The sequence below is a fragment of the Sceloporus occidentalis genome, unplaced genomic scaffold (genome assembly GCF_023333645.1).
Source record: "Sceloporus occidentalis isolate IW3139 unplaced genomic scaffold, rSceOcc1.0.p SCAF_7, whole genome shotgun sequence".
NCBI classification, from domain to species: domain Eukaryota; kingdom Metazoa; phylum Chordata; class Lepidosauria; order Squamata; family Phrynosomatidae; genus Sceloporus; species Sceloporus occidentalis.
The window spans coordinates 91,304,868-91,324,775 of NW_028316987.1; the positions used below are offsets into that span (position 1 = coordinate 91,304,868).

Below are 19,908 nucleotides of genomic sequence, written 5' to 3' on the forward strand. Positions count from 1 at the left end.
CCAATGTATAAATCATGAACAAATCAGGTAGAAGGAGCCAAAAGCCTGCCCAAAATACAGAAAAGGCAGCTCAAATCTGTACATATTTTGGGGGCAGATTCATTTCTCTGTTGTTGTGTGCCTTCAAGTTGTTTCCAACATATGGCAACCCTAAAGGGTCCTATCATGGTGTTTTCTGGGGATGAGAGCATGTGACTTGCCCAAGTTCACCCAGTGTGTTTCCATGGCCCAGTGGAGAATCGAACCCTGATCTCAGGGTCAAACTCCAACAATCAAGGCACTACCCCAAGCTCTACAACCCCACAAAATTTATTAATATATACCTTAGACACATGGTCCGAAGGCAATTTTATAGAATATTTGTAATAATTTTGTGTACAATGAACCATCAGAAAACAAAGGTATTACTATGTCAGCCACCCATGAAAAAAGTTTTGGTTTTTTTGGAAGCATTTTGGATTTCAGATTTTTAGATTAGGTATGCTCAACCAGTATATAACTGAAAACAAAAACAGGTTCTAATGTTGAAACACAGTTTGAAACACAGCCCCCACCAGTTGCTAACAGTCTGCCTGAAGAAAAAGTGTTTTTTTGCCTGCAGGTGGAATCATAACATGGAGAGACTGCCTTGGTAGGAAGATCCAGAGCCTGGGAGCTGCAAGTGCAGAAGTCCCCTTTCTCAGCCCCATCAGATAAGCTCCTGATGATGGTGGGACAGAAAAACTGAGGTAGCGGTGCTCTTGTGCTGTTCCAGCTCAAGAAACGAGCTTTCCTAAAATCTCTGTGGTGGAAAATTAACCAGTCCTGTGGGCTTGATCTCTGCCACATCAAAGCTGTTTCTGGCTTGTCTCCATCTACCTACCTGGGTTGCTTTGTTGCTGTATTCGATGACTAGATCTTGCTGAAACTCTAGTATTTTGTCTCCATTTTCATGGTGGAGCACTTGAAGTCCAGGGAGCATCTGGTCTTCTGGAAGATGTTGGTAAGTTAGTAATTCCAGGGTTGTGTGGAAGGATACCTTAACCTGGGAAGAAGCCAAACCCAAAGTGTAAACAACAGAATTCTGTTTGTAGGACACACAATGTATAAGAACAGGCAACGTGCTTGTTTTTACTAGGTCAATTTGTGCTGGTGTGTAAATACGCGAGTTCCAAAATTGCATGGAATTTCTCATTTCATGAATCTGAAGGTTTACAAATGGAAATGTTTTTGAGACAAAATAGTGAGTAACCAAAATGATTTACTTCAGGATAGGGGAGAGAGGCCAGTAATCATGACAACACCAAAAATTCTGCTGCAACAAATGCAAAGTCTATTGAAAGTCTATCCTGAAGACTAGTAACTTTTGTCTTTTCTATAATGTGAAGATCTTTATTATGGATGTAGAGAAAGACACTTTCCACTTTTCCACAATCTGCTCAGAGGTAACCTTTTCATTCCCTTCTCACTAGAGATTCTACATCAACATTAGGACGAACATCCTGATAGTAAGAGCTGTTTGACAGTGGAACACACTCCCTTGGAGAGTGGTAGAGTCCTTCTTTGGAGGTCTTTAAACAGAGGCTGGATATCCATCTGTTGGGAGTGTTTTGTGTCGTCCTGCATGGAAGACCCTTGGGGCCTCTTCCAGTTCTCTAATAATAATAATAATAATAATAATAATAATAATAATAGTTTTTATTTCTATCTTCCCACCTCTCCCGATGGATCAAAGCGGGATCACAACAAGTTAAAATTACAATTACAATAGAACAATAAAACCACAATTAGAAGAATAAAAACATAAAAATATAAAACATAAGGATCTAAAACCATAACAGCAATCAGTCATTGGGGGGGGGGGGGGGCTGGGCTCATATCTTCATAAAAGGTCAGGAGGATAAGCGTGGCAAAACAGTTCTGTCTTTTTCATCTTCTTAAAGGTTTCTAGGGATGTGACAAGGCAAGTCTCCTCTGGGAGACCATTCCAAAGTCTGGGGGCAGCTATACTGAATGCCTTTAGGCAAGCAGACACATGTTTGGATGCTGGTTTCTCCAACAAGTTCTTCCCACTTGTTCTAAGAGTGCGGGGCGGATTGTATAGGGAGATGCAGTCCCGTAAGTAACCCGGACCCAAGCCATGTAGGGCTTTAAAGGTAATAACCAACACCTTGTATTGTGCCCGGAAGCTAATTGGGAGCCAGTGTAGATCTTTCAAAATAGGTGTTATGTGGTCAAATCTCGAAGGGTAAGTGACCAACCTGGCTGCCGCATTTTGCACTAATTGAAGCTTCCGAACTTGATACAAGGGTAGCCCCATGTAGAGCAATTTACAGAAATCAAGGCGAGAGATTACCAGAGCATGTACTACAGCTTCAAGGTCCTTTCGGTCGAGGTAGGGTCACAGTTGGCGTATCAACCGAAGTTGGTACCAAGCACTTCTGGCCGTCGCATCCACTTGAGATGACAAATGTAGAGACGGATCCAGAAGTACTCCCAAACTGCAAACTTCATCCTTCAGGGGAAGTGTGACCCCTCCAAGGAGTGGTGGACAAATTTCCCTCCCTGGACCTAAGGAACCTATGGCAAGTACCTCCGTTTTCTCTGGATTCAACCTGAGTTTGTTCTTCCTCATCCAGCCGATTACTGACTCAAGGCGCCAGTTTTAGTTGCGATTCAGAGGGGGAGAAGTCATCCTTAGTCACTGTAGCAGTCAGGGACATAGAGAAGCATATTTGGGTATCATCAGCGTACTGATAATCCTGCGCCCCATGTCACCAGATGATCTCTCTCAGCGGTTTCATGTAAATGTTAAATAGCATGGGGGAGAGAATGGCGCCTTGTAGGACACCAGATGTTAACTCTTTTCTAGAAGAGCAACAGTCCTCCAGCCTCACCATCTGGAACCTGCCCAAGAGGTAGGATTGGAGCCACTGGAGCGCAGTACCCCCTATACCCAACTCCCTCAGGCGCTCCAGAAAGATACCATGGTCGATGGCATCGAAAACCGCTGAGATGTCCAAGAGCACTAACAGGGTCACACTTCCCCTGTCTGTGCCCAGACGGAGGTCATCGATTAAGGCAACCATGGCTGCCTCAACTCCATATCCCGCCCTGAAGCCAGTTTGAAATGGGTCCAGATAATCGGTTTCATCCAAGACAGCCTGGAGTTGGAGGGCGACTGCTCTCTCAATCACCTTGCCCAAGAATGGTAAAAGGGAGACAGGTCTGTAATTATTTCTCTCTAGGGGATCTAGGAAGGGCTTTTTTAGAAGCGGTTTAACCACTGCCAGTTTTAGTTGCGATGGAAATTTGCCCTCCCTAAAAGATGCATTAATTATTGATCGTAATAAAGTAGTCATAGCATCCCCTCTTGATTCGAGTGCTCAAGAATTCATGCTGCCTCACAGTGAGGCTAGGCAATTCATCCTTTAGAAAGTGCTCCAACTCACAATCTGGGCACTGAATTGGATCTGGGTTTAGGGATGTGTAAGTGGAAGCCTGAAAAGAACCTCCTTTCTATGGCAGCTCCTCAAAATGCTACAGCAGGGGTGGGACTGTGAAGCCCCCCAGATGTTGTTGAACTAAAATTCCCAACATTCATCAGTGTTGGCAATGCTAGTTAGGGCTGCCGGAAGATGAAGTCCAATAGACCCTGCTGAGCTATGGAAGGGAGGATTCTTGAAAACCAAGTGGAGGCATCTGTTGTGAATGGAGCCCTTCGATACACAAAAGAGACTCTTGGTTCCAACCCTGACAGTACAATCTTACAGATGTCTACTTTGATGTTTAAGCCCTATTGCGTTCAAGGAGACCATGGTACACATGTACAAAATTGCAACCTAATTTAGTTGAACTCAAGGTCAGTTGAAAACAACATGATGCAAGTTTAGCTAGCTTAGCAGAAAGCAGGTCCCATTTAAAACAGTGTGGCTTAAATTTGGCTAACTGTATCCGGATGTGGACCACTATGAATACGAAGCTGTGGCTTCAAAATTAACTTACCAGCATATTTTCTAGTGCACAAAGGAGAAGGTGGTTCCCTCTGTCATCTTTGTCACTGTGAGATGTTTTTATTCTCTTTTTGGGGTCAACTCCAGACACAGAGAAGGGCGTTGTTAAAATGAGCTTGAAGGACAAAGGTGTCTCAGTATTGTTGGTGAGCTTCACATTGACAGTGGTGGCTGAATCTGTCAAAACCTAAAGAAGAATGTAAAGAGGGTAACACTGGCTTACATGCCTGTTGATTCTGGGTCACTTTTTGTCATTACCAGTGTGGGTACATTTTAACTGCAGAGGCTACAATTGGGATTTAAGATAGATAGCTACCTTGAGTCCCACTTTTGGGGAAAAGGTGAGGAATAAAGTGCACTCTATGTGAAGCTGCCTTTGGAAACTGTTCAGAAACTTCAGCAGGTCCAGTCAGTTAAAGGGCACATATAACTCCTTTGTTGGAACAGCTTCACTGGCTACCGGTTCATTTCTGGATTGGTCATGACCAATAAAGCCCTATACGGCTTAGGTCCAGATTATTTGAAGAACTGTCTAGATTACTGCACTACACTCTTATAGCACTGCTATTCTACTATAACTGCCCTGTCTACCTCCTGTTGCTTTCTGGGATTTGTAGTTTAAGAAGAGGCATTTAGAATTCTCAGCCAGAGAGCTCTTAGGCCTCACTGAACTACAAGCCACAGAATGCAACAGGAGGCAGCCAGAGCAGCAAAAGTGGAATAGCAGCACTATAAGAATGTAGTGTAGTAATGTGGTGCATCTCCTCATATGAACTTGCCATAACACTAAGATCTCTTTGGGGGAAGGCTTGCTCACAGTCCCACCACCACTGCAAGCTCACTTGAAGAGGACACGAGAGAGAGCCTTTTCGGTGGTTGCTTCCACCCTCTGGAATGCCCTTCTGCGGGAGGCAGCAGGCTAAGATGTTTTTATCTAAGCAGGCATTTAAAACATAAGCATGCCACAGTGGATTTTATATTGAGAATGTGCATTTGTCATGCCTTTTAACTTTGGTATATTTTTAATGTAATTTTATATATATTTCTGGATGAATTACTTTAAATTTTATTATAATGTTTTTTATCTGTGGGTCCCTTCTGGAAGAAAGGCAGCATATTAAATAAATAAGTTTATTACAATAGTAATAAGGATGATGCTAGTAACGTACATTTGTCCCTCCCCACTGGAGTCTGCGATTTTGGTCCTTCACGGATGATGAGGAGGGACAAAATGGCGTGCATGCCTGTGACATGCACAGGAGTGCGCCACCATTATAACGAATGGAGTTTAAATATCAGCGATATTTCCAGTTGGTGGGAGGGATCCGGAACAGATCCCCCATGAATTGGGAGGGACGACTGTATTGTGTAGAACTAACAAGTGGACAAATTGCCCAATGTTAAAAACTAACTGGAACATTTAGAAATTAACTGAATTAAGTTGACATTGGCAACATTATGGTGGGAGGTTTTGTGCCAAGCAGCCAGTTCCGCCCTCAGAGTAGCCACTGACTGCCCCATGTTTGTTATGTTGGCTCTGCCAACATCTCTCTTCATAGGTGGGCATTCTGAGGCTCTGAAGGGAAGGAAGAGGATGGCTATAAAACTACTAAATGCCTCATTAAGTACTGCCTTATGGAATCTGGGTTCCAAACAGTTTCACTGTGGGTGCTCATGCAGTCTTATATAAAGGCAAAGCAGGGCTTCATCTAGCACTAGCACTGGCAGGTTAAGCTACAACTTCTACACTAAACAACTCAATGTTGACGATATGGTAAAAAGGAAAATGTTGTCTCTGGTGATCTCAAACCAAACCAAACCAAACCACTGAAGACACTTACACCCTTAAGGGGATTAGCTGGAATCAGACCACAAGCCAGTGCATAAAATTCCAAGCCCCTCTCGTGATCCATTTCAACAGTTAACCTGCAAGAGAAAAAATAAACTCTGCTTGTAACTATAAAAACTAGCAAACTAGTAAATGTATCCAGCATTGCACACGTTAAAAGGATTATTATATTCTACAATGCACTAAAAGCTTCAAGCAAACTTGGACAACTGATCTCTGTTGGGTGTACATGAAGCTATGGAAGGAGCAATATGGTGTGTGTTCCTCTCAGGAAGCATAGCTGCTGATTTGGGACAGCTGTACTTTGCCATTATTGCAATATACCTATGACAATGAGACAATTTAATCAGGATCATAATCTGAGGCTGGATTGTAGAAAATAGTTTTCTAGAGGTATTACTGGCTCTAGACACTGCTGGTCTACTTGCTTTCTGTCTTGCATGTTTCTGGTATGGATGCTCAGTTGCACTACATGCAGGTCTTCCCATTCTGCTTGTTTCCTTGCACATCAGGCTTCTCGCCTGTTCTGTCACTCTGGCCCAAGTCCAACTATTACAGATGGCCCTCCATATCTATGGATTCTTTATCCACAGATTTAGCCAGGCACAACTTTAAATAAATAAATAAATAAATAAATAAATAAATAAGGCAAAATCAAGTATTGCTGTTCGGAGAGAGAGAGAGAGTGTGTGCGCGTGTGTGTGTATTCCCCCAAACAGCAATACTTGATTTTTCCATATTTTTTCTGGACACCATTTTACTATGCTATTGTATTTAATGGGACTTGAACATCCACGGATTTGATATCCACATCAAGTCCTGGAACCAAATTCCAATGGATACCAAGAGCCCACTGTAATCCCAATTAGAGTAGTCCCACTGAATCAATGAGAACCTAGTAAATCAGGTCCTATGATATTTCCATCACTGGGTCTGCTGTTTCCAGGAATGACAACTGGATTTAGGCCTCTGTTGTTTTGTGGTCTCAGTTATTCTTGCTGCAGCTTTTGCTAGGCTTTCCCCTCAGCAAACTGGTGTTTTTTAAAAAGTAGAATCCCCCTTTTAAAAACACCAATGTCTGGAAAAATAGCTGAGGCAGGTTACAGACCGCCATTAAAGTACATGCGGAGCACGTACTAGGGTTAGGAAGGGGCGGTGCTTCCGCACCCCCCAACCCTAGTATGCGCTCCACGCGCACAAAATGGCAGAGGCCGTTCCACATGGCCGCCGCCATGATGGCATCACGAACGCGCTGCCTCCAAACGAGGCGGTGCGGATGTGACGCCATCATTCTGTGCGAGGGCGCTTAACGCGCCCTTTCCGTGGAGCAGGAAGGAGCTCTGAAACGGAGCTCCTTCCTGGTTTGCGTCGCTGGGCGCAGCCTTCAGAGGGCTGCGCCCAGCTACGCAAGGGAGAAAGGGGCCAAGCGGCCCCTTTCTCCTCCTCCCTGCCGCCGCGGGGTGTCCTTGGGGTTTGAAGCCCCAAGGACACCCCTTTCCAGGCTGCGGGGAAGTGGCCTTTTGCCGCTTCCTCGCGGCCCCGAATCGGCGGATTGGGGCCTCAGCGGCTGCCGTTCTGCCCACTGAGGCCCCGATACACCGGGCAAAGGCGCGCCTACAGGCCGCCCCAAAGGGGCGGTCTGTAATGCGCCTATATCTTTGTCAGGAAAGTCTCTTGCCTAGTGACTGAAGATGGTATTGCAGGTTGTAAAGACATTTAAATTGTTTAGTCTGCCCCACCTAGGGAATTTAGAATGGTGGTGCAGACAACAGACATATTTAAGCAGGTTAAAATTAACATGTTTTTAAAAAAACAGATAACCCCAAGATGTATTTCTCCAGGTCCCCTTGATGTCCTTGCCAAGTTTCAGGTATCTAGATTAATCAGCTGCAGAGGTATGACACACAGAGAGAGATACATAGGCTCCTACACACTCACACACACCATCAATTATTATTATTACTGTTAACTTATAAAGCACCATAAAATAGTAACAGAGCCTATTCAAGATGAAAGACCTTCAGAAAATGAAAAGGGTAATTGCTTTGCAAAATGCCTCTGCCTTCATGTTGGGAAGTCCTGTATACAGCCCCACCTCATTCTGTCCTCTTCCACTACATGGATTGTCAAGGTGAAATAATTGCCTTGTAGAGATAGAAACATCAAATCAAGTTTCCAGTCCCTTGGAAGTAACTCAAGGATGCATGGGCTAGAAGAGAGCCTTATCTGTTCCTAGATATCAGATCACTGTCCCAAAGTATGCTGTTTCTTCAGAAGGTTTCTGTTTACTTCCCAGTAGCTGTTAACACTGCTTGTAAGTGTCTGTGATTCATGCATTATGGCATCATACTTACAAAGCAGGCTTGACAAAGGCTTGCAGATCAATTCTCAGAGGTGGCACAGTGTATCCATCCCCACGAGTCACTTTCCCAGGGATCTCCTTAGCCACCTGGAGGGAGAAGTCAGCCATGGTCAAACTGTACAGTCAATTCAAGAGGGCCCTTGGCAGTGCAGGGATAGACCCTGACTCTTCTTCAGCACATTTTTTCTTCGTTTGGGGATAACTGAATAGGAGACAGAGGCCATTTTTTTCTTTCTACCCTGTGAGCCACACCAGTGCATTTCAGTTCACCCAATGTGACACAACATCACTTCCAGCCACAATTCTGGATGATATTCAGCTGATTTTCCCCTTTGCAGGAAGGCATGGGGGCTTTGCAAGTTATGGGAAGTAAACTGCTCCATTTTTAGTGCGTTTTGGCAGATTTCGGCTGGTTTGGGAGCAAATAATCATCCAAATATTAGACTGAAATTTTAAAAAATGGAGGGATGTCCTTGAAGGGCTTCCTGGAGGGGGTCCATAGGGCTGCATACAGCCTACCAGTTGCATTTGAATTACTTCTGGTGTAAGGTAGTGCTCTGCATGAACTGAAGGGTTTTCATGTGCTTGTTGGGATAGTGAGTGAGAAAAGACTGCTGGACAAAACCTGGGCATCCCACCAGAGAGAATGCTGACCATCACTGACTAGTAACCTCCACTCATCTCCAGAAGTCATCCAGATTTTAGTCAGTGAATGGGAGATAAGGGGAGAAAGGGCTGATTTTTCTATCTTCTACCTACCGTGTTGTCCAAACTCATGAAGCCAAGGGCGAAGCCTTCACATTCAAATTTATTAATGATCTCAGGCAGCATAAGTGGAGTGAAAGAAACGTGGATAGCAGCAGAACCACCAGCAGGAATAACCTGGAACCAAGCAGTTCATTAACTCTGGAAGTTAATGGAAGCACTGAGATTTGAAAGATGCCCCAAGGTCACTAGTTCCACAAATCCATGGAGTTTCAAATGTTTTAAAACACTATCCCACCCTTTTACATTACAAAACAGTTTTGAAGTAATGGGGCATTTAAAAATATTCTAACATGGAGGAACTCTGCCATCCTATATAGATTAAAAATAAAAATCCCACCTATAATTCCAAATTCTTAAATTCTTGGGCATAATAGAAGTAAGTAAGCCTTTAAAAACCCAACCAGTGTGTGCAGCTGTCAAACAACAACTGCTTTTACTATTCCTAATAAGGAGTTTTTTGATATGACGCTTCTCTTGTGGCAGCCTTCCCCAGACTGGTGCCCTCCAGAGAGCATGCTGGAGGATTCTGGGTATTGTAGTCTAACACAAGGCTTCTCAGGTCTACCTGATATGAGGAACTGACATTTTCCCCCCAATGTGCTAGGGATCTGCTCTATATTTAGGCTCACTGGCTACAACTGTTCCTTTCTTCCCTAGAATCTCTTCTGGAACTGGGAGCTGATGACTTGGAACTGGCACTGAGGACTTAGGGACTGCCCAATTTACAACATTTCTTCCTTCACTAAAGCGGAACTAGAGCTTCCAAAAGTTAATTTTCTGGACTACAATTCCAAGAATGTCTCAGTCAGCACAGCCAGTGAATTAAGAGGCTCAGGGAAGCAAAGAAGTAACTTTTCTGAGCTTTATGCTGTGCACAACCCACCAGTTACATTTTCTGGTCCACTGACTTCATTTTTGCTGCTGTTGTCAGAATCCCCAAGAGCTTTTCTGAGCCTGTGATGGGATACCGCATATGGCTAACTGACTTCACTGGGCTTTGGTGTTCACACAAACTCTTTTTGATGGGAAGAAAACCTAGAATTCTTCTTTCAGTCATTCTGCTGGAGGAGTACCCTCATGTGTAGGCCTTTGATTGTATTAGTCCCTTCCTGTGTTGAAAGCCTTTCTTCCATGTTAGTCCTTCACTTGAAGCAGCAGCCCACCAAAAACAGAAAGAGAACTTACAACTTGCTTGGGAGTTATGCAGAATGGATAGTCTGAAGGCACACCCTCATGAGCTCTGATGACCACAGAAATTATTTGCTTTGGGGTGGATTGCTGCAATGATGTATCATCACTTCCTTCACCGTTCTCAGAAACTGATTCCAGACTCTGGAATAGTGAGATATCTGAGATGTAAAGGATCCAAGGAAGAAACTACACAATGGCATTATATTCATGACAAAAAGGAGGCATGATTTATCTCCTCCAAGCAAGGAATAGAATTATGCCTTAAAGAAAGTGCTGAAAGCAGAATGCACTATGCACTTACTGCATTTTCCCTGGTAGATGCAAATGATGTGGAAGCTGAGGTGTGACAGGTTTTATTCTGGGATATTTCAGACTCCCAGAGGACTTCAATCTCATTGCCATCTATGTCTTTAATTGGGAAAGGAGCACCATAGAACACTAAGAGGTCCACCAATTTGTCATCATCTTTATCCTGGTTATAGGTTTCCCAATCCATCCGAATGTCTGCATACAAAGAGTGGAGAGAAATCAAGGCAAACTCCAAGTTTGCTAGCAATGCCTAACAAAGCACATACACACATTTGTCCCATTTGTCCCACAGTAGGCCTAAACATCCTAAAAGCACCAGATCCCATCTGATCTTGGAAACTAAGCAGGGCCAGCACTGGTTACAGCTTGGATGAGAGACCTCCAATGACTACCAGGTGCCATGGACTATATTTCAGAGAAAGAAACTGGCAAAACCACCTCTGAGGATTCTTTGCCTAAGAAAACCCTATTTAATTAATGAGGTTGCCATAAGCTGACTTGGAGGCATGTACACATACACATATGCTGTGCAACAGTGAGGAGTTACTTGAATTGTGTTTATTTGTTTTATTTATATCCCACATTGTTCCTGACACTGGTTCCCATATCTGAAATAATATCACAAGCACAGTGGCTTCTCAGGCTGTTAGGCCCAGCCAGCTATCTACAACACAGACACAACAGACATAAGTTTTTGTGGCCAAACAGTATCTAATTGAAGGTGGTGTCTAACCATTACACTGCAATTTAACGTTTTAATGGGTTATAGAACTCAGTATTCTACTTATCTTCATTTTCATTTTTAAAAAGCCCACAAATGTAGCAATGCACATGTTTGTAGATTCAGGCACACATGTGCGGATGGGGTAAAACTGTGTACACACTCATATTTACACATGTTCTTTTAGACTAAATATATGGACAATACCGTTATAAATTGTTTATCCAATGCTCCTGTGATTTAACATCCTTCAAGTCTTCAACGGGGCTGAGAGCCTGCCTCATCAATGCAATTACAATAGAACTCTGTCATTGTAGCTACATCTTATGATGCTAGCCCATTCCCCACACACACAAAAACCCCAACAACTAGGTTTGCAGCCTGACAGCAATACAATCAAAAGATTTCTGAGGCACTAGAAATTGGGGGTAATGATATCTACCTGACTGGGAAAGCACTGCAAACATCATTTCCCAGTATCTAGATCTCCAGTGTCTTGGAAACAATTAAGTCAGGGCGCTGCAAAGGTAGGTTTGGGGGGGGGGGGGGAGTCACACTTGGTTCTTAAAGAGAATCCCAAAAGTTCAGAGACTGCAACTCCATCTTATGAGCTCATAACTGCTTTACAGGATGCTTTCAAATGTTTATGTTTTTGTGTTGCTGTAACATTAATTAAAAATTTAAACTCACAAATGTCTAATCCTCAGGGGCTATGAAAATAGTATTTTAAGATGCAATGCTGAGAAAATAACAAGGAAAACACAGCTTATGTACTAAATGCACTAAGGCCCCCTCGTGCCAAAATATCTGACTTATTAGGTGTATTCCAAACTGGTTGGCATCATCTTCTAGGGTTCCTTCATTTTTCTCCTGAAAAATGAATTGTTACAAAAGATCAAAAGCTGCTCCCTCCATTTGCTGTGGTGCCTTGGTTATCTTCATGAAAGACCAACCTGGAATTATCTAATGTAATACAAGCACTTACCAAAGGGAGTGGGATTATTAAGACGAAGATGACGAGAGACTGTGTCTCCTCCAGAGATGTGGGCCCCAAACCTGAAAATGAAAAATGCTCATGTGAATATGTGCAACATAAGTTTAAATATGGGAGCTTTTCCTTCAAAATGGGAAAAGGGACAACTGAGCCTAATCAATGAATAGATTTGGGGAAGCAAGACCAAAAGAAAAGGTTGCTCTGCATGCTATGGACCTAGTTTAAGAGTTCAGAAAGCCCCCAAAATTCTGCTAGAATTAGTAAGGACTGAAATTTCTAAGAAATAATTCCTTGAATCTTGACTAAAACAACTTCAACTAGCCTGAACACATCTTTGTATGCTTTTGATTAGTTGGCTAAGAAACGACATACACAAATACAGATTTTGGTACATGAACTATGATGCTGAAGGGGGAAACCACAGTTGTTCAAATGTTGTTGGAAACTCCATTTAATTCCTTAGGCCTCTAGGGAGAATTCAGGCTTGTAAACACTTAAAGCCATTCTCTTCTGTGGAAAAAAAAGGAAGCTGAAGTACCAGCATGCAATTGGATGTAAATAAACTGTTAGCATTAAGGCTCAAAGCTCTAAGATGTCACAGCCTACACAGCAGCCCAACAGCTCTTATCTTCAGCAACACCGAAGAGACATTGCTGTGGGTTCCCTGGGCTATTTTGGCACAGACCGGTTGCTGAAGGAGCCATCATGGGTGACAAATTTTATTTATTTATTTACTTTTTACACTGCCTTTCTCCCAAAAAGGGACCAAAGGCGGCTCACAAACTCACAAAGGGAATGTTGGGCAATGGGGAAAACAGCACAAGCTGGCTGGGTGTTGCACACATGTGATACACAATGAACCCTTTAACGCAGATGCAACCTTAACCTCCAAGTCTTGCTAAGAGCAGGTGGCTTCTACCTGATTATGGGAGTCGGCATTGGATGGTTTGGTCCTGTCATCTGCAAGTAGATTGGACAGCCTTTCACAGTCATTTGGATGGGAATCAACACAGGCTCCGATTCTCCTACCTGCACACACACACACACACACACACAAAATAAAAATAAAAATCAGCTGTATAAACTATGACTCCATCTGCCAATGATGAGATGGCCTTGGAGCCAAATTAATGTCTAAGTATCCTTTCTTTCCTTTTTTTGGGCAAGCAGAGAAGACCAAAGTATTGATCTATGACGGCACTGCAGGACTTTGCATTCTTCCAGGATAGGGGAGGGCAGTGCTATCTGGGTGACCTGCTGCACCTTTGTGTTCAAGGTTCAGGGTCTTCTCTCAAATTCAAGTAAAGCCCTACAGGCCTCAGAGGGAGAGAAGAACTACTGGACCTGATCCCCTTCACCAACACCATTTCTTTCTCCTTTTGTGTTGTGTCTTTTTAGAGAGCAGGGAACCGTCTAATTAAAAATAATAATGGTAAGCCACTCTGATAGCCTTTAGGGCTGAAGGGCAGGGTATAAGTACTCAAATAAATAAATACAAACCACAAAAAGTTCTTCATCCTATAAGTAAGCAACTCAGATAATGGTCTCCAGATTTTGCAGGTACAAATAATCCAGGCAACCCATAACACAAGTGTATTATGGTGCATGTTTCCTTAGAGATAAGTTCTACCCACTGTGTTCAATTGACTCTATTCCAAGGGAAGCATCCTAAGCGTCTGTCATCTTCCCAATGTCCAGATGAAAGCTCCACCTACTGGATATATAAGGCAGAACAAAAAAGGCACCTACTTTACAGATGAGAGTATCCTCGTAATGTCCCCACATGTTGTTATAGGCTGTTATTTCTACAGAAAGCTCTTCAAAGGCCTTCAGAGTTCCTGAAGAAGGGTGTACATGGAAAGTTGCTCCTTTCCCATGAGACAACATGGCAGCTCTAAAAGCTAGAAGAGCATAGGGTTCAGTACTGGTTTCCTGAATGAGCTCCTACTCATTTCAATAAGACTTGTGCAGAAAATTTCTCTCCAAGTTGTATCCAGCTGCCCTTTTCATATCCATCACCTTATTTACTATCTCTTTGCAAATTGATTAGCCATAAAAATATAACAAGGCCATACTCTGCGTACCTGATTGTTTTCTCTTTGCAAGCTGTTGGGTTATTCGTCTTGTTTTTTCTATGGCCATATCACTGAGGTGTGAGAAATGGAAATGTTTCAGTAAGAGTATGGAGGGATACAATAATTCTAACATGCACTTAAACAATGCAGGTGACTACAGAACTGAGATGGACCTTTTCATCATTTCTAACTGAAAATCTTAATTGATCCAGCTTTACCCAAATAGCTTTTGACAACTCACTGTATTTCAGATATAATTCCTTACCTCTAAAATGGATATACACAAGCTTGTTTTCACACAGTAATATGGGTCAGTTAAGCAAGCCATAAGGCAGCCATTCCCACTCTGGTGCTCCCCAGATGTACTGGATTACATGCACCACCATCACCAGTCAACACAAACAGTGGTCATGGGAATTGCAGTGCAACACAGCTGGAGGGTTGTATCTATATTACATGGGAAAGAGAGAAAAACTGCAACCAAGAGTTACCCAGTGACTATGCAGGAGTTGTTTCATTGAGATGACTTTAGCAAATACTGGGCTGATTCTTGTTTCCAACCATTATTTCACTGAGCCAGTAGTCCCTAATTTTCTAACAAACAGTCAAAGTAGGACTTGCAAGAAAATGTTGCATTATATCCTATTTAGATCCTAAGAGCGTTCTGCTCAGTGGCTCAGATTTGTGGGAACAGGAATCTTTTACAGGTTGAGTCTCCCTTATCCAGAATTCTGAAATCCAAAAAAGTCTACATGGGTGACTGAGACAGTGACATCTTTACTTTCTGATGCTTCAGTGTACAGCTAGTTTGTTTCATGCACAAAGTTATTAAAAATACTATGTATAGCCCCTGTTGATGCAACTTTTGGTTGATCAAATTTTGTTTCCAGAGTTTGCTATTGTTTATCCATTCTTTTGACTAAACTAATACAAAGAAAACCAGACTTACACATCTGAACCATGTTCACCTGAAGACAGTGGGCAGCTGCTAAAATAGTCAACCTCTATTGTGAATAGAGCAGCTAATTCAGAATGATTGGTAATAATCAGATGACGTTTTAGGATACTCTTCAATGTCACTTCAGAACCGAAGTCTAATTGTAGTTCTTGAGAATCCTCTGATTTTTGTTGCTCACCACTGCAAAGAATCAACACATGCTGTATCATCTTCCTACTTGATGACAAGGACATTTCACAGACAGACAAATTGCCCCCAAACTTAAGTAAATGAGAAAAGGAGCTCAAAAAGATAATCAGACTATATACGTTTCTGTAACATTTGAGTGGTCCTGTGAGGCAAGAGGCTATACAGCAGTGCAGCAACCATTACACTGAGGAAGTACATAAAAGAGATGAAATGATGACAGATTCATTCAAGGAAGAACCATTTGAAGATGAACCTACAGTTTAGAAAGTAAAGTGGACACTGTATTTAGAGTACTTGAGAACAATAAACTAGAAACAGATGGCACACCAATAGAACTGCTTCCAGCTACAGACAGAATCTACTCTAGTTCTGACTAAAATCTGCTAACAAACATGGAAAATAAAATAAGGAAAACAGATTGAAAACACTCAATATATACTCCAATCACTAAGAAAGGGGATACCAGGAATTACAGTAACCACAGGACCATTGAATTAATTTCCTATGCAAACAAAGTGATGCTCAAAATTCTACAACAAAGACTTTTACCAGAGCCAGAGTGAGAAATGCCAGATGTCCAAGCTGGGTTCAGGAAGGGAAGAGGCACTAGGGATCATATTGTTGGATGATGGAATGCAGAGAATTTTAGTAAAGAAAAACAGCCTGTAATTTATAAATTGTAGCAAAACCTTTGATTGTGTAAAGAATGAAAAACTACAGATTACAGCAGGAAAGAATATGGAGAAATGGAATGGTTTCCAAATGGCAAGGGAGTTAGGTATGGCTGCATTTTATCACCCTATCTGTTTAACATGTTCACTGATCATATCATACATAAAGTAGGATTACTCATGAAGAAGGCATGAAAATTGGAGGAAAGAACATCAACAATTTAAGATATGCAGATCACACATGGTACTAGCAGAAAAGAGAAAAATCTGGAATGATTACTGAAGAAAGTCAACAAAGAAAGAGAAAAAGTAGGTTTACAACTGAACATTAAGTAAAAAAATTGACCGCAGAAGATAAGACATAATTTTGAAGTAGATGATGAAGACAATGAAATAGAGTTTCCATATCTTGGCTCAGTCATTAATCAGAAGCCATTGTCCTGAGTCTGCAAGACTTGAGCATGGCTGCTGATTAAATAGAGTGACTTGGAGGCCTCTCACTCATAAGTCATCATAAGTCAAAGGCGACGATGGCAGCTAACAGAAACAACATTATGGTAGGAGGATAGTGGAAGAATCTTTATATTCTAGGCAATATCATCACAATTAAGTGTTAGTTTGGCTTGGTCCAGGTTCACAAAGTTGAAGGAATGATTAGCTATTATCTTCCCTTACCTTTCAAAGGGTATAGAATATGTGACATGCAACCCCTTTACTTCACCAGAAATAGCCAAAAAGATTGGATCCAACATGTCTTCAATGCTACAGCACAAGGTAAGGTCACTCAGCTTTTCCTAGAAGAAACAATTAGATAGGTTTCCTTATGAAAATACCAGAGGAGAGAAATTGGCAGCAGAAGAAGGTTTGTTAACACATCAGGATCAACTCTGCAGACCATATAACAGTGTCATACGAGGCAGGGCATACATCCAAAAGATGTACTGAATCAGACCAAAACTGTATCTATTCCAGAATCCTGCTCCCTCACTGCATGGCTAAACAACAGCCCAGTGCATGGAAAGTCCAAATGGAGGACATGAGCAGCATAGCTGTCTCTCACTATACTTACAAACTGGAATGCAACAAGATTCTCATAAGAAAAAAAGGGGGAGGCAGTTTTCAGGGTAGTGGTGCCATGCATATCAAAATTTTTGCAAGCAATTTTACCACAAATATTTATTGTTTGAAACACTCTGATTCAACATTGCCACTACATTTTCAGTCCTTAGCTTACAATAATTAAACCCCCTAGATGTAGTTATACTTAACAGTAAAACCCACTGTAGTCAATGGCACTTAAGTTGGTCTTAAGTAAATTAAATCCCATTAATTAATTAATTCATTAATTTCAAGGGATCTGCTCAAAATTAGTAATAATAAACATTATTAAGCCACAGAAAGATGGAGGAGATAAAACCAAGAAAAACAGCGTGTAGAGGGAATTTACCACAAACAGCAATCACAATGTCCCCTGCATTTTCAGAACCAAGCACATCCACTAAAAACTGACCTTAGTACTAGTCATTATCACCACACGCAATTCCTTCTCCTCATTTGGACCTAAAATGCCACTTTCTGGAGAGATGCTAACCGCTACACAGGAAAAAGCCTGTCTTCCAAGGAGCTGGTGAACAAATATGGAAGAACGGTCCATTAACAGCAAGAAACAGAACCTTTTGCCATTTCAATAATACAAAAACAAACAAACAAAACACCCCACCCAACAAAACCCAAACACTAACCTCTCCCCATTGAAAGCGGGTTGGGAGCAGTGTCTGGTTAAAAAGCCGGACAGTTGCTTCCGCAGGAATTCCAATAGAAAGATCAAAATGCAAACGACTTGACAGTAGGCACACATGAGGAGTCTGAACTTGCACAGAGACAGGGATATGGCTGGAGAGAGAAACACAGAGGGGGCAGAGAGAGTAGGTACTGTCATCATTACTGATAGCAAATGCACTTGCACTGTAACTGACAGAATGGTTAGGTCAAATAAAAAAACATCCATCCATTCATAAATTATTTTTATGTCCAGTCGGCCCTTCTTATACACAGATATTTTATACACAGATTCAAGCATCCACGGTTTGAAAATGTTGCAAAAAAGTATAAATTTCAAATATCAAACCTTGATTTCCAATTTTTTTTATAAGGGACACCATTTTGCTATGTCATTATATTTAATGGGACTTGAACATTCACAGATTTTTTTATCCACAGGGGATCTTGGAACCAAACCCCAGCATATAAAAACGGTCCACTGTATTCTATTACCACAGGGAAGGCAGTTTCTTAACTACCCTCCCTCCACCCTCTTTTGTCACTTTCCCACATGAAACAATTTTTAAAGAGTGAGGAATATGAAGCAGAGATCCTTTGTAGCCTATGGCCACTCTCTGCTGTCAGAACCCTGATTTTCCAGGTAATAATATAACTAGAATCAAGCTATGGATAGTGACATTCTCCATCTTCAGATTTGTCACACCTTACAGGCTCTAGTCTACATGAAAGAGAACAACGAATCACAGGGACTGGGGAGGAAGAAGCTAGGTGGCCTTTCTTTTTGTGTGGTGATAGAATACATGAAAATGATGAATAAACAGTCCCTATGTGAAATTCTTTTGTCTCTCTCCTTTTCCAGGGGTTAGGATGTCTGCTGACAGTTTAATGCCACCAGCAGTTAGAAAAGATCTGAATATTTCATGATATTCCAGCAGCTCAGTCATTCAGTGCAAGAGGGACCACCCTACAAAAACACAACACAAAAAAACCTGTATGTGTTCCTTACCTTCCAGTTCCATTTTCCACTTCCATCTCTAACACTGTCTGGAGAAACTGACACATATATGAGGTAAATAAAACAGATACACTGCATGTGCCTAGAGGACCCAATTCTCCACTAGAAGGCTTAATAGTAAAAGGAGAGGCCTGCGGGAAGAAAAATAAGAACTAATGTAATTCACTGAATAGAGCAGCCTTTCTGCACTTGCTGTGGTTTGGATATGTTGGACTAAGAACTCCAGTCTTCCCCAGCCAGCATGGAATCTGGTGGATCAGAGTTCTGGATTAAAGAGTCTTCCAGTCAACTTCCTGCTCAGCTTCAAACGCCAGGCTCAGCTTCACATCTTCAATATCTTTGCAGAATATGCAAAAAGGGGGAACTTTAGGCTGTAAGCTGGGAACCAACCTGCAAGCCAAACTGATGACTGGATTTCAACATCTAAGATAGAGAGCCTTTCAGAGAAACATACCTCTTCACCCCTGTCAGCTATGCAAGCAGGACTTTCCTGCATTTTCCATCTCCCTTGCAGTTGACTTAGGTTTCGTATCTCCAAAGTGCATGACACTTTTTCCCCCAGCTTAAGAAGGCCCAAGTCAAGTGATGGCACATCAATGGAAAGGAGAGGACCCTAGGGAAAACAAATAAAATATGTAAGCCAATTGCTATCTCAGAGGGCTTCATGAAAGGTATCCATGATGTAAAAAGATGCTGCGTGTTCAAACAAACCACCAGGCAAAACACTGAGACGAAGACTGTGGAAAGCTCTTCCATAGCAGACAACCAAGTCAAATGGATCACTATAATCATTAGGAGAGGGCCTTTAGGTAGTGAGGCTTTTAATAAAATACAACCTGCTTTTTAAAGACCTTTTCTCTTCTTTAAAAAGCAGGGTATGAAAGGATGATTTAAAAAAATGTATGGCTATGCAAAAGTACTCCAAGAGTGAGTCCTCAACCCAACAAATTTTATTATTATTCAGAAGGAAAATCTAACTGCTGAACTCTGACCTCACCACAGTCTATTGTATTGTTTTTAAGTATGCTTTAT

At 41.9% G+C, this 19,908-nt stretch overlaps 1 protein-coding gene across 9 annotated transcripts in view; it reads right to left on the reverse strand.

Annotated features, from left to right (window-relative positions):
* DLEC1 (DLEC1 cilia and flagella associated protein) overlaps positions 1 to 19,908 on the reverse strand; it is a 49,996-nt gene that overhangs the window by 11,677 nt on the left and 18,411 nt on the right. For 6 of the 9 annotated variants that reach the window (XM_089533681.1, XM_089533678.1, XM_089533683.1 and 3 more), the window contains 17 exons: positions 19,331 to 19,489; positions 18,868 to 19,007; positions 17,822 to 17,972; positions 17,590 to 17,703; positions 16,755 to 16,873; positions 15,211 to 15,399; positions 14,271 to 14,332; positions 13,932 to 14,087; positions 13,106 to 13,211; positions 12,178 to 12,248; positions 10,464 to 10,666; positions 10,157 to 10,303; positions 8,963 to 9,085; positions 8,196 to 8,290; positions 5,834 to 5,918; positions 3,985 to 4,179; positions 863 to 1,024 (listed from right to left, as the gene is read on the reverse strand). In XM_089533681.1, coding sequence (XP_089389807.1) covers positions 863 to 1,024; positions 3,985 to 4,179; positions 5,834 to 5,918; positions 8,196 to 8,290; positions 8,963 to 9,085; positions 10,157 to 10,303; positions 10,464 to 10,666; positions 12,178 to 12,248; positions 13,106 to 13,211; positions 13,932 to 14,087; positions 14,271 to 14,332; positions 15,211 to 15,399; positions 16,755 to 16,873; positions 17,590 to 17,703; positions 17,822 to 17,972; positions 18,868 to 19,007; positions 19,331 to 19,489 — 2,277 coding nt within the window. The other 3 variants (XM_089533686.1, XM_089533684.1, XM_089533687.1) reach the window with 3 other exon arrangements.